This window comes from Capra hircus, chromosome 1, assembly GCF_001704415.2.
Source record: "Capra hircus breed San Clemente chromosome 1, ASM170441v1, whole genome shotgun sequence".
Classification (NCBI taxonomy): Eukaryota; Metazoa; Chordata; class Mammalia; order Artiodactyla; family Bovidae; genus Capra; species Capra hircus.
Genome location: NC_030808.1, coordinates 41426601 through 41441572, shown reverse-complemented (window position 1 = coordinate 41441572; position 14972 = coordinate 41426601). Strand labels below are relative to the sequence as shown.

Sequence of the window (14972 nt, the reverse complement as noted above, 5' to 3'; positions counted from 1 at the left end):
TCCCTCATTGCAGGCAGGTTCTTTACCAGCTGAGCAACCAGGGAAGCCCACAGTATTTAAACAAAATTTGGCTTATGAGGAGGTGGCCAGAATAGGAAGTCCTCCCTTGAAATATACTGACCGTCTTCTCACCTCAGTTCAGTTCAGTTGCTCAGTCGTGTCCGACTCTTTGTGACCCCATGGACTGCAGCATACCAGGCCTCCCTGTCCATCACCAACTCTTGGAGCTTGTTCAAACTCATGTCCATCAAGTTGGTGATGCCATCCAACTATCTCATCCTCTGTCGTCCCCGTCTCCTCCCCCCTTCAATCTTTCCCAGCACCAGGGTCTTTTCCAAGGAGTCAGATCTTCACACTAGGTGGCCAGAGTAGTGGGGTTTCAGCTTCAGCATCAGTCCTTCTGATGAATATTCAAGACTCAACCCACACCAACCACCCATGGCCATATTCATGTCAGCTCTCTGGGACACATTCCCTCCTCATGAGGTCTGCAGGGAAGGGTGCTGTCCACTGACATTTGCCCTGGAGAGGGAGACTCCCAGTACCCCGACTGGAGCTGGCATCACAGGGCTGGAGGCGGGGGAGCTTGTGCCCAAGGCCAGACTCCACCCAGGCACACCCACTCCAGACACCAAGGTGAATTCCCAACTGCTGGTCAGTATTTGACTTTCCACATAAGATTAGATTAAATATTTGGGTTCATAAACATCTAGGACTGCAGACGGCAGTCAGCGAGGGCTTGGCTGGCTACAGGCTGAAGCTGCACACAGACCAGATTTATGCAGCACCCTGGAAGCTCCCCAAGCCAGCAAGAAGGTGCAGCAAAGAATTCCCTACCGCTCACACACCACACAGGTAAGTTGCCATCAAAAATTCTTTATTGTTTGAGGAATTAAGTAACAAAGCTATTTTTTTTTTCACCAGAAAATGATAAAAGGAATGATTTTCCTGGTACAAGACCTGGCCTTTCCTTCCTTTCTGCTTTCCTTCCTTGCTTTCTTCCCTTCTTCCTTTTCTGCACCCTTTTGCTCTCTCTCTCTTCTGTCTCTCTTCTTCCCCTCCCTCCTCTATTTTCTTCTTTTCCTTTCCCTCTTTTTCCTCCTTCTTTTTGTAGGGCTTTCTATACTTGCTTTTTCTGTAGTTGCCTTTGCCCGGGCACTTTGAATGTGTATTTCTTTATTGTTTTAAATATTTTATTTAACTAATTGCACCAGGTCTTAGTTGCCGTATGTAGGATCTAGTTTCCTGATCAGGAAATGAACGTGGGCCCTCTGCACTGAGAGGGTGGAGTCTTAGCCACTGGACCACCAGGGAAGTCCCTGAATATTTAATTTTCTAAATGGAAGTTTCATGGTAAATGCAGATACTCGTCTTTTTCTATTCCTATTACAAAAGGGAAAGACTGCTGCCTTTTGTAGCTCCGGATGATACTAGTGAGCCACAGTCTTTGTAGGAAAGAGAGCTTTGGGTTTGAGAATCAAGGGCATGTTGCTTTCCTCATAGTGTCCCTTTGTCCTTGTCATGAATTATGCACATTTATGACAGGGGCTCCACTGGTGACTCAGACAGTACAGAATCTGCCTGACGTATGAGACCCGGGCTCAATCCCTGGGTCGGGAAGATCCCCTGGAGAAGGGAATGGCAACCCACTCCAGTATTCTTGCCTGGAAAATCCCATGGACAGAGGAGCCTAGTGGGCTACAGCCTATGGGGTCACAAAGAGTCAGACACCACTAAGCCATTGACACTTTCATTGTGTGACAGTTTTAGGAGTTATTATGTATCCTGAAGATAGGGCTCAACCCACTGATGTGTGTGGAGTCAAGCTTGGATCTTGGTCTCATTTCTTTTTGCCCAGTGAGCTGACCGGTTGCAGGCGATGGAAACAGAAAGTTTCTGGACTTCGTGACCTCTGCTAGGACAAAGTAGGGGCTGGGTGCCAGCCTGGGTGAGTTGGGTTTCGAGACTCAGCACTGTGACCTTGGATGGGGGATTCAAGCCTGTCTCAGGCTATAGTTACTCTACTCCCCAAAGCAGCAGGCAAGCCCCAAGAATCTCTAGGGACCCATCCTTTTATTTGACTGAGCAAGAACCATCTATTAAGAATGCCTGATAGTGTAGACCCATTTGTATTAAATTATATGATCTTGCCAATATTTGACCATTTTTAACCTCAGTAAACGGCAACTTCAAATGGTTCAACAGGACGTAAATAATAGTGGCCTCTCCATTCCTTCCTAAGGTGAATGCCTATTATGGTATTCTACTTAGAGGAGGAAAAACTGTTCATACTAAATGCGGTCAATGTCTATCAGTTAAATAGTTATTCTGGGTATCAGAGATGTTAATCTGTTTGCTTCAGCAGAATGTCCATCAGTGAAACAGCTTTCACACGCCATGATTTGGTTTTTGCCTGTGAGTATGGGACAGATGATGAGTTGCCCAGCCATGTCTTATGCAACAGCTTCTGAATAGTGAATACTCCTTGGCCTTAAATTTGTCGGTCTGGCCAGGGGTCAGCACTGAGGTATTTTTTTCCCAGAGGCCCTTTCCAGCTCTGTGCTTAAAAAGCACTTCCTGATCTGCTTGTCAATGGCCTCTGTCCATATAAAAGAGCTGAACAAATAATCAGTAGTATTAGCTCTAAGAGGCAGTCAATGCAGCTTCATCCACACCCAGAAACAAAGCCAACTCCAGGGGATCTCTGAACTCCTTCATTTCAAAGATACTTTGTGGCAGAGATTCTTTGTTGGGTTTCGGGGGCCCAGGAGTCCCCCAAAAGTGAATGTAGAGCTTCGTATCTGCATACATATACTTTTCTGGGGGAAAATAGTCGTATTTTTCAATTGTTTTTCAAGGAATCTGGGGACCTTCCCTATCCCTCCCCTCCCACAAATAAGTTAAGAATAACTGTTGTAGTTTCCAGTTGAAATCTGCAGAACACAGGGTAGGAATGTTCATTCATTCAACAAACCAGTAATAAAAGTCAGCTCCCCACCAAACCAGGGCTTCCCTGGGGGCTCACATGATAAAGAATGTGCCTGCAATGCAGGAGACCTGCGTTCATCCCTGGTTGGGAAGATTCCTTGGAGAAGGGCATAGCAACCCACTGCAGTATTCTTGTCTGGAGAATGCCACGGGCAGTGGAGCCTGGCGGGCTACAGTCCACGGAGTCGCCAAGAGTTGGACATGATTGACTTTCACTTCACCCAACAACCCCTGTGCAGGTCCCGGGATTCAGAGATGCATATAACGATCCCTGCCCTCCAGCAGCTCTGCTCTCATGTCTTTTGGAATCAAAGGATTCATTCTCTAAACATCAGTTTCCTCGTTTGTAAAACAGGTTCAATTCAGTTCAGTTGCTTAGCCATGTCTGACTCTTTGCAGCCCCGTGGACTGCAGCACGCCAGGCCTCCCTGTCCATCACCAACTCCCGGAGTTTACCCAAACTCATCTCCATCGCGGCGGTGATGCCATCCAACCAGCTCATCCTCTGTCATTCTCTTCTCCTCCTGCCCTCAATCTTTCCCAGCATCAGGGTCTTTTCCAATGAGTCAGCTCTTTGCATCAGGTGGCTAAAGTATTGGAGTTTCAGCTTCAACATCAGTCCTTCCAATGAATATTCAGGACTGATTTCCTTTAGGATGGACTGGTTGGATCTCTTTGCAGCCCAAGGGACTCTCAAGATGTCTTCTCCAACACCATAGTTCAAAAGTATCAATTCTTTGGCACTCAGCTTTCTTTATGGTTCAACTCTTACATCCATACATGACCACAGGAAAACCCATAGCCTTGACTAGACAGACCTTTGTTGGCCAAGTAATGTGTCTGCTTTATAATATGCTGTCTAGGTTGGTCATAGCTTTTCTTCCAAGGAGCATCTTTTAATTTCATGGCTGCAGTCACCATCTGCAGAGATTTTGGAGCCCAAAAAAATAAAGTCTGTCACTGTTTCCCCATGTATTTCCCATGAAGTGATGGGACTGGATGCCATGATCTTAGTTTTCTGAATGTTGAGCTTTAAGCCAACTTTTTCACTCTCTTCTTTCACTTTCATCAAGATGCGCTTTAGTTCTTCTTCACTTTCAGCCATAAGGGTGGTGTCATATGTGTATCTGAGGTTATTGATATTTCTCCTGGCAATCTTGATTCCAGCTTGTGCTTCATCCAGTCCAGCATTTCTCCTGATGTACTCTTCATATAAGTTAAATAAGCAAGGTAACAATATACAGCCTTGATGTATTCCTTTTCCTATTTGGAACCAGTCTGTTGTTCCATGTCCAGTTCTAACTGTTGCTTCTTGACCTGCATACAGATGTATCAAGAGGCAGGTCAGGTGGTCTAGTATTCCCACTCTTGAAGAATTTTCCACAGTTTATTGTGATCCACAAAGTCAAAGGCTTTGGCATAGTCAATAAAGCAGAAATAGATATTTTTCTGGAACTCTCTTGCTTTTTCGATGTTCCAACAAATGTTGGCAATTTGATCTCTGGTTCTTCTGCCTTTTCTAAATACAGCTTAAACATCTGGAAGTTCTCAGTTCATGTACTGTGAAAGCCTGGCTTGGAGAATTCTGAGGATTACTTTGCTAATGTGTGAGATGAGTGCAATTGTGCAGTAATTTGAGCATTCTTTTGCATTGCCTTTCTTTGGGATTGGAATGAAAACTGACTTTTCCAGTCCTGTGGCCATTGCTGAGTTTTCCAAATTTGCAGACATATTGAGTGCAGCACTTTCACAGCATCATCTTTCAGCATTTGAAATAGCTCCACTGGAATTCCATCACCTCCACTAGCTTTGTTCGTAGTGATGCTTCCTAAGGCCCACTTTTGACTTTGAATTTCAGGATGTCTGGCTCTAGGTGAGTGATCGCACCATCATGATTATCTGGGTCGTGAAGATCTTTTTTTCTCCTAGTTCTTCTGTGTCTTCTTGCCACCTCTTCTTAATATCTTCTGCTTCTGTTAGGTCCATACCATTTCCATACCTTTATTGAGCCCATCTTTGCATGCAATGTTCCCTTGATATCTCTAATTTTCTTGACGAGATCTCTAGTCTTACCCATCGTATTGTTTTCCTCTGTTTCTTTGCATTGATCACTGAAGAAGGCTTTCTTATCTCTCCTTGCTGTTCTTTGGAACTCTGCATTTAAATGTGTATATCTTTCATTTTCTCTTTTGCCTTTCACTTCTCTTCTTTTCACAGCTATTTGTAAGGCCTCCTCAGACAACCATTTTGCCTTTTTGCATTTCTTTTATTGGGGATGGTCTTGATCACTGCCCCCTGGAGAAGGAAGTAACTGTCTACATTTTAGAGAGGTTTTGATCATCCTGTGAATAGCACAAATAAACAGTAAATTGAAACTAAGCAAGCAAGTAAACATGACCAGGAGCTTAGGGAAACACTTGTGTTGGGGTGACCACTGACATAGGTTCCTGAAACGACAAGAGCAAACCACCTTTCACCATGTGTGAATCTTGGCCTTTCCTGGTGGTCCAGTGGTTAAGAATCCATCTTGCAATGCAAGGGACACCGGTTTGATCCCTGGTCCAAGAAGATCCCACATGCTGTGGAGCAACTAAAGCCCATCGGCCACAACTTACTGAGCCAGCGCTCTAGAGCCCACAAGGTGAAACCACTGAGCCCACATACTGCAGAGACTGCAGCGCATTCGCCTTGAGCCCATGCTCTGCAACAAGAGAAGCCCCTGCAGTAGCAGCCTGAGCATCGCACTGAAGGGCAGCCCCCACTCATCGCAGCTAGGGAAAGTCATGTGCAGCCGCAAAGACCCACCACAGCCCCAGACTAAATACGTCTTAGAAAAACAAAACAAAATAAAATGTGTGAATCTGGAGACACTCAGCTCCCTCCTCTGTGGCTGCTGCTGCTGCTAAGTCGCATCAGTCGTGTCCGACTCTGTGCGACCCCATAGACGGCAGCCCACCAGGCTCCCCCGTCCCTGGGACTCTCCAGGCAAGAACACTGGAGTGGGTTGCCATTTCCTTCTCCAATGCATGAAAGTGAAAAGTGAAGTCCCTCAGTCATGTCCGACTCAGCGACCCCAGGGACTGTAGCCTATGAGGCTCCTCCGTCCATGGGATTTCCCAGGCAAGAGTGCTGGAGTGGGCTGCCATCGCCTTCTCCGACTCCCTCCTCTAGTGGAGCTGTATTTCTTCCTTCCTCTGCAGTGACCCTCCCCTCAAGATTCAAAGCGCCCTATCCTCATTCCAACATGAACAACTGGGGCTTCCCTTGAGGCACCCCATCCTGGATGGCCTTGCTAAACATCAAAACACACCTCTCCTGTGACCACTATGTTCCCTCGGAGCCCTGAAGGAACAGGGGGCTAATGACTGAACTCTTCTTATGAGTCAGGCTCTGGCCTGGAGTGTTCATAGGTAGTGAAGGGCTTAGGAGTTGCTTTGATGAAAACATTGACAGAACAGTGTTGGCAGTGAGCATGACCAACTCTACCATCCCTTCCATGTGGCGCTGGGACTCTACTGCCTCCACCTGGAGGAGATAGGAACTATAGACACAGAGACAGCCCACATAGGAGACTCATGGAAGGTGGGTAGGCCAAAGAGCTCAGTGCATGGAGGAGCTTGTAATGTGACCACCTCTCTGGGGGAACCCAGATCCTACGTGGGCCTCCAAGGTGGGCCTCAGGTGGCCCAGGGCATGCTGGAGCCACATCACAGAACAGCACTTCAGTGAGTAGAAACAACTAGGATAGTTCATCTCGACAGAAAACACACACACACACACACACACACACACACACACACACACAACCACAAAACATGAAGGGGATCCAGTTCTCTGTCTAGAAGAGGTCCCATCTTCCCCTTCGCAGTTGTGTCCTACTCCACAGTCGCTCAGGGTCTTCTCCCAGACTAAACATCTCTCATCACCCACCAACCAGCCTTTTTATTTCGTAAACTTAGCTCTTCTGGGATTTTTGTTTGTTTTGCTGATTTTTTCCCCCCAGTGTCTCTATGTTCCAACCATTTTTCTATTTGACTTAACTGAAGGAAACTGAATTCTCTATAGAGGGTGTGGCGGGGGATGTATACACAGGGAAATCAGTTTTCTTTATTGGCTGAAGCTGTGGGAAAGGGTTGGAAGGACCAGAGGGTGAGAACACCGGTGGGTGGAGCGGTTGGGCTCCATCACATTTGTGAGGTGAGCCCTGGAGAACACGGGAAGGGCTGGTGGTCTGTTGATGCATGAGACACATGTGAGGTCCCCCAGATGAGTAGACCTGGGCTCTTCAAGGCTGAAGAAGCTAGTGAAGATGATGTCTTGAGTCCAGTTAAAGTCAATCCAGCTATGCTCTTAAACAGTGAACTGCTATTTTAAGGGGGACAAGCATGCCTCTGTCACGTTGCTTGGAAAATGTGCTTGGCGAGTTGCTGTTCAGTCGCTCAGCCAAGTCCAGCTCTTTGGGACCCCACAGACTGTGCATGGCGAGTACCTCAGGGCCGTCTCATGTCTTTGTTAAATTTCTCTTTGACCCGCTCTGTTCACACCTGTTACAACACTTTGCACCTTGCATGCTCCTTTGTTTCCATCTCTCCCACAACATTCAGGCTCCACAGGTAGAATTCTCATATTTGCTCTTGCTGCATTTCCAGTGCCGGCACATACCTGGCACATTCATTTATTCATCAAATATCCATTGTGCGCCCAGTGCGTGCCAGGCTCTGTGCCAATGTTCACTAAACCAGGGTAAACAGAGGCGATGCGAGCCCTGCCCTCAGAGGCATGGTGACTGGTGGGAAAGATGAGACCACAAGCCAATAATCACACACATACACAGAGTGACGTATACACGTAACTACCACACATTGGAGAGAGCGCTTGGAAGAGAAGTACAAAGACACTGGGCTTACCTGGTGGCTCAGTGCTGAAGAAGTAGTCTGCTAATGCAGGAGATGCGGGTTCGATACCTGGGTTGGGAAGATCCCCTGGAGAAGGAAGTGGTAACCCACTCCAGTATTCTTCCCTGGAGAATCCCAAGGACAGAGGAGCCGGGCAGGCTCCATGGAGTCACAAAAGAGTTGGACCTGACTTAGCAACTAAAACAACAACAACAAAAGACACCATTGGAGAGAACTGGGGGCGGGGAGAATGGCTGAGAGCAGGACCAGGGATATTTTCTCAGAAGCAGCAGCTAGGCTGGGCCCCAGAGGTTGAGGAGGTAGCAGAGGGAAGAGATGGGGAAAAGTATTCCAGGCTGAGGGAATAGAATGTGCAAATGTCCTGATGCAGAACAATGTATACTGGCCTGGAAGAAGCAGGCCAGGCCAGTAAGACCAGCTGCCACAAGGGAAGAATAATTGGGGATGTGGTTAGGGGCTGGCCTGGCCAGGCCAGGAAGGAGGATTTTACTTTGAGAACAACAGGAAGGTATTGCATGTTTTCAAAACAAGGGAACAATATGCTCCCATTTTCCTCTTAAAAAGAGCACATTGACTGGGCAGAGATAGGCAGATGTGACCTCGGGGAGGCGGTTTTAGGGAGGGTTGTATCACATTGCACTGTGTCCGCCAGGTGAGAGACGCTGGTGGCCGGGCAGTGGGGACAAGGATGGAGTTGCGAAATATGAGTGATCTCTCAAGTTGTTCTTTTGTATCACTTAACAAAAGTGCTTCTTTCAAATACGGAAGGACATACTCATACCTTAGGGATACCTGGACTAAATCACAGCCTGCACATAGGAAACAGAGGGCATCATAATGTCTGTCCATGGCCCTTGCAAACTTCTGCCCCATAATTCTCTAAGAACACAGAACATACATCAGTCATTGCTTCCTTCAGCTAATGTCTGTGGAATATCTATTATGAATAAGGCGTTGTGCTAGCTATTGTGAGGTGACCCAACTATTTAGAAACAAAGTAATGGATCAAAGGGAATTGACGAAAAATTTGAAGGTAATAAAAATATAAGGAAGAAAAAAAAATCTGAGAATACCATCCATGTTAACACTTTAGGCTTATTTATTTCCAGGCTTTTTTCATTTTCTTCTACATATATTATTTACATATGCAAATGTAAATAATATGCAAACATAATACATATAGTTTTATGTGCTCTGTAACTATTATGTGCTTATGATACTTTTATTGTAAGATCAGTCAATTCAGTTCAGTTCAGTTCAGTTCAGTCGCTCAGTCGTGTTCGACTCTTTGCGACCCCATGAATCGCAGCACGCCAGGCCTCCCTGTCCATCACCAACTCCCAGAGTTCACTCAGACTCACGTCCATTGAGTCAGTAATGCCATCCAGCCATCTCATCCTCTGTCGTCCCCTTCTCCTCCTGCCCCCAATCCCTCCCAGCATCAGAGTCTTTTCCAATGAGTCAACTCTTCCCATGTGGTGGCCAAAGTACTGGAGTTTCAGCTTTAGCATCATTCCCTCCAAAGAAATCCCAGGGCTGATCTCCTTGCAGTCCAAGGGACTGTCAAGAGTCTTCTCCAACACCACAATTCAAAAGCATCATTTCTTCAGTGCTCAGCTTTCTTCACAGTCCAACGCTCACATCCATACATGACCACAGGAAAAACCATAGCCTTGACTAGACTATGTTGGCAAAGTAATGTCTCTGCTTTTGAATATGCTAACTAGGTTGGTCATAACTTTTCTTCCAAGCAGTAAGTGTTTTTTCATTTCATGGCTGCAATCACCATCTGCAGGGATTTTGGAGCCCCCAGAAATAAAATCTGACACTGTTTCCACTGTTTCCCCATCTATTTCCCATGAAGTGATGGGACCAGATGCCATGATCTTCATTTTCTGAATGTTGAGCTTTAAGCCAACTTTTTCGCTCTCCTCTTTCACTTTCATCAAGAGGCTTTTTAGTTCCTCTTCACTTTCTGCCATAAGGGTGGTGTCATCTGCATATCTGAGGTTATTGATATTTCTCCCGACAATCTTGATTCCAGCTTGTGTTTCTTCCAGTCCAGCGTTTCTCCTGGTGTACTCTGCATAGAAGCTAAATAAGCAGGGTGACAATATACAGCCTTGACGTACTCCTTTTCCTATTTGGAACTAGTCTGTTGTTCCATGTCCAGTTCTAACTGTTGCTTCCTGACCTGCATACAGATTTCTCAAGAGGCAGGTCAGGTGGTCTGATACTGTGCATGAAAAACTGCTGCATAAAACATGCAAAATTTAAAGAATAATAAAATATGCACTTAATCACCAGCCATGTAAAGAAGAAATAATATTACTACCCCCCCACAACCTTGTCTGCCCCTCCCTCCATTCCTTAAGGCAGCCAAATAGAGAAAGAATTCATTTTCTTAAACTTGTTCACCTATTTTATTTAAATTGCAGCAGGACGGAAATATGCCAACTCTATCCAATCTGACACAGACACTGGAATATGTCTTCAAAAGGGTTTTTATCACTTACATGGAAAACTGGCGCAGGAACACAACGGTTGAGCAAGAGGCCCTGCAAGCCAAGGTTGATGCTGAGAACTTCTACTATGTCATCTTGTACCTTATGGTGATGATTGGAATGTTCTCTTTCATCATTGTAGCCATCCTGGTGAGCACAGTGAAATCCAAGAGACGAGAGCACTCCAATGACCCATACCACCAGTACATCGTGGAGGACTGGCAAGGGAAGTACAGAAGTCAAATTGTGAACCTAGAAGAATCAAGGGCCACCATCCATGAGAACACAGGTGCAGCGGCGCTCACGACGTCTCCTTGATCAGAGGTGGAGGCATGGAGTCAACGTCTGATACGCAAATAGGAAGAGATGCTGGTTCTATGGAGTCAACCCAGGTTGTCATGCTTCGAAGACACTAAGTTCCTCACTCTCTGTTGATAATTTTCATCGAGATCCCGTAGTTGATCAGCTAAGAGGACATTTCAAGCTCATGCTTCACATTTGCTCTGTGGAGCAATAATTTATGTCAAAGACCTCTTTTCCTTTCTGTGCAATGTCAGTATCATTTTAATCAATGTCAATAATGAAAATAAAACCAAATTTGAAGTAATGTGCCTGGGCAGTGGCAGTGGGGATAGAAAGGAGAAATTAACAAATCATTGAATAGTCTCCCTTGTGAAATATTATTCTGTATGTTTGACTGATTCAATTTATAAGTAGCCAAGGTGTATTATTCAGAAATGGAGGTTCAAAAATCTATCACTTGCTCACTAGATTGAAGTAGGAGCATTTATTTATTAATTCATGAATATAGAGTCTGAAGTGACAAATGAACAGAACCACAGGTTTCCTTTATGTGTATTGCTTCCTTGGCATTGAGCTTATTTGGAAGTCGGAAGACAGAACCAACATTTCATAAGGCAGAGTCCACACCAGATAAATAGAATCTTTAGGAACTACCTAGTATAACAAAAAGATATTTTTAATTAACATTTTAAATTTTACAGAAGACTAACCTAAAAGTTCTTGTTATTATAGAAAAAAAATAATGTGAAAACGCTGCCTAATAAACCACTCATTCTTTTCACTCAATTTATTTTCTTGGTTACAATTACTTATTTTATGTTTCAAGAAATCTATTTTCATGAATGTATGGAAAGTGGCTGAATTGCTGAGGTCTATTGAAGAGTTAGACGGTAACTATTTAATATTTTGACCATGGGGGTCATGATATTATAGAATGTCAGGGCCAAAGGGCACCTTGGAGACCACAGAATCCTTGTCAGACCGTATCATTTATGGATAGGCAACTCCAGTTCACAGATTAGGTGACTTCATTCCTTAATTCAATCAAGTACCATTTATTATCTGTCTACTTGGGTCAATGGCTTCCCTTGTGGCTCAGCTGGTAAAGAATCTGCCTGCCATGCAGGAGAACTGCGTTCAATCCCTGGGTTGGAAAGATCCCCTGGAGAAGGGAAAGGCTACCCACTCCAGTATTCTTGCCTGGAGAATTCCATGGGTTGTATAGTACATGGGGTCACAAAGAGTCGGATATGACTGAGCAACTTTCACTTTCATTTTCTGGGTCAATGGCCCAGACCAGGAGTATACAGATGAATGTGATTCCCTGAGCTGGAGAAACTCACTCAGCAGAGAGGGAGGCAGACACAGAGAGGGAGTCAGAACATCCTGATGATATAACAATGACAGGGTTATAATGGAGACCAACACAAAGTGGGAGGAGCCAGGACAGAGGGCCTGCCTAACTCGGGTTAAGGTCCAGAGAGCAGCTGAGAGGGGAAAGTCAACAGCAAGACAGATATATGGGGTGTAGCCTCATGAAGTTCATGCCCCCTTGCTTATACTCTGCTCCTTCCCCAGCTCCCCGTCTACTCAGCAGAGACAGGGCATTGTGAACAAAGCCTCAAGTCTCAGAGCACTGAGACAAAATTGAAAAGAGGAGTCCTTCTTCAGCATCTTATATGGATTACAACATTTGTCTCTTTAGAGTGAAATACAGTAGGTCTGTTTCCTAATAACAAGCATGCGATTGTGCTAACAGAAGCATTAAATACACTGTTGAGGAAATCCACCCATATTCCAAGAGCATTTATGGCAAGAGTAGTTTCTCTCCTTAGATGAGGAACCCAGAAATGCTGAACCACACAGAAATTTTTTAAATTAATTTATTTGCTTATTTATTTTGGTTGCATTCAGTCTTAGTTGTGGCATGCAAGCTTAGTTGCCCTGCGGCATGTGGGATCTTAGTTCCCTGACCAGTTCCCCAATCAAATCCATGTCCCCTCATTGGAAGGGAGATTCTTTCTCTTTTTTAGTTTTATTATGAAAAATTGTTAAACATTTACAAAAGAAGAGAGTAGTTTGGAAGGCATATTCTTAACCACTGGACTGTCAGGGAAGTTTCCAGAACATTTTAATCAACGTGCCCAGAGCAGCAGATGGATAGCATCACTGATTCAATGGACATGAGTTTGAGCAAACTCCAGGAAGTAGTGAAGGGCAGGGAAGCCTGGCGTGCTGCAGTCCATGGGGTCACAGAGAGTTGGACATGCCTGAGCGACTGAACAACCAGAGCAGCAACTCGGGCAACAAAATCTCAGCTTTGGGTCTGGATCCAGACAGGAATCCAAGGTTTCTACTGACTGACCAAATTTACCTCCTTGACCAAACCCTGGTCAGGCTCCTTTGAACCCTCTTCTTGAACTGACTTCAACCGTGGCCTAAAAACCTTGCAGATTCTTGGCACAAAAGATACCATCTACCTCCCCACACTAAGAGACTTGAACAAACACTACCTGCATCCCTAAGGAGATCCTGGCCTGCTTTAAGGTACCTGCCTAGGAAAACTTGAGGAGGAGCCAGGAGAATGTACTATTTGTTCAGGCCAAAACCTGGTGGTAGACAAATCAGCCCTGAATCCCTGCTAGAGCATTTACTTTAGAAAGCTTTCGATTATAAATCCTTTTTCTCCTCCTTTGAGGTATAAATCATTTACCACCCAGACTGCCTTGTCTCTGATTTGCTAGCATTCAAGGAGGTAACAGCTTTAACTTGCACCACTGCCTCCAGTCATAAAGGCTGAACTTTGTTTCTCCTCCAGGTAAGTGTCTATTGACAGACTCAGGCGTGGTTGACCCAGTCCCCTTCACTTTTTATAAATTTCCACCAGACTCTGCTCAAGTAGCTGCTGTCCAACCCCTTCTTATATATATATTTTTAATTTTGGCTGCGCTGGGTCTTTGTTGAGGCACACAGACTCCTCTTACTGCAGCACGTGGGCTCAGTTCCCCAAAGGCAAGTGAGATCCTAGTTTCTGGTCCAGAGATCAGATCAGGGAAGTCCCCCTCCTTCTCCTTTTAAAATGTTCAGTTACCTCTGTACAAACCGAGCTTGGTTCATGCTGGGTTGTCTTCCCTATTGTGATCGTTACTGAATAAAGTCCATCCTTTACACTTCAACTGATGTCAAGCTTTGTTTATCTTTGACACAGAAAAACAAATTAAGGGGGGAAATAGCTAGGTTAAGTACATTTTATTAATTAAGTGCGTTTTATTATGATCACCTAAAGTATATTGGAGCCAACACAGATGGTTAGCAGCCAACTTCACTTTGGGGGAATAGGAGAAATGCCCAATATTTACCAGCATTTCAGGTCTACAGCTGCTGGTACCTGCTCCACTTTGTCACTCCAGCATCAATTCCCACTGAACCCAGCCTTGCCACATTCAACCTGGCAACTAAAAAAACGCCAGTTCCAAAAAGTTGCTGGTTTTCTTTCCCACCTGTCTGCTTTTAGAGTTCTTTCCGGTTGATCCATATAAACTGAGTCCCATTCACTTTTTACAGCAGAGCTCAGAAGCCATTTGAAAAGGAACCCATGGCAGTGGCTGCCCTGATAGTCGAGGTCCAGATTACCCAGATTCAGGTCCCAGCTCTGGCACTTGCCGGCTTTAAAACCCTGAACAGTTTAATCAGTTTGTGTCTCCGTTTCTCCATCTGTGATATGGTTATAGTCATACCATGTCTTTTATAGGCTTGTAAGACTTTTATTAGACAATAGCTGCAAAGTGCTTAGAGCAAAGCTATTTTTGTTACTCTCTCCAGGAAAACTTGGCAGAACTTGTTGACAGAACTAACCCCCTACTCCCCAGTCCCTCAGTTTGTCCTTTCCTCTGCACTCCCAACGGGATTCCACGAGACTGGGTTCAAATATCAATTTTGCCACTCCAATTCACACATTTCCTTGAATCAACCACTTAATCTCCCCCTGCCTCAGTTTCCTCAACCAAAAAAGGGTGAACTTCCCTGTTGTTACCCTGGAATTTTGGGTGTCCACTTTGCACCCTCGCTTGGAAGTGGGCTCAAATTCCACTCTGGTTTACTAGGCGCTTGTTGAATGAAGGAACCTGGGAACCTAGTAACGGTCACCCTACCACTATCCCAAAGGAAAAGGAATGCAATTTTGGCAGAGAAGATAAAGGCTAAATTTGGAAACTGCTGAGGACCCACATCAGACTGGTTTCAACAACAGACTGGTTCCAAA

General features: G+C 45.1%; 1 protein-coding gene across 2 annotated transcripts; it reads left to right on the top strand.

Moving 5' to 3' along the window:
* KCNE2 (potassium voltage-gated channel subfamily E regulatory subunit 2) lies at positions 697-11497 on the top strand. 2 transcript variants are annotated; one of them, XM_005674662.2, is made up of 3 exons: positions 697-855; positions 1859-1948; positions 10343-11497. In XM_005674662.2, exon 3 carries the CDS (start codon positions 10355-10357, stop codon positions 10724-10726), a length of 372 nt encoding a protein of 123 aa, XP_005674719.1. In that variant the 5' UTR covers positions 697-855; positions 1859-1948; positions 10343-10354; the 3' UTR covers positions 10727-11497. The 2 variants fall into 2 exon arrangements, with proteins under 2 accessions (XP_005674719.1, XP_017912115.1); XM_018056626.1 differs by lacking the exon at positions 1859-1948.

Bases quoted from the DNA above. Each gene is read 5' to 3' on its own strand.
- KCNE2 (XM_018056626.1), top strand. From the start codon at position 10,355: ATGCCAACTCTATCCAATCTGACACAGACACTGGAATATGTCTTCAAA.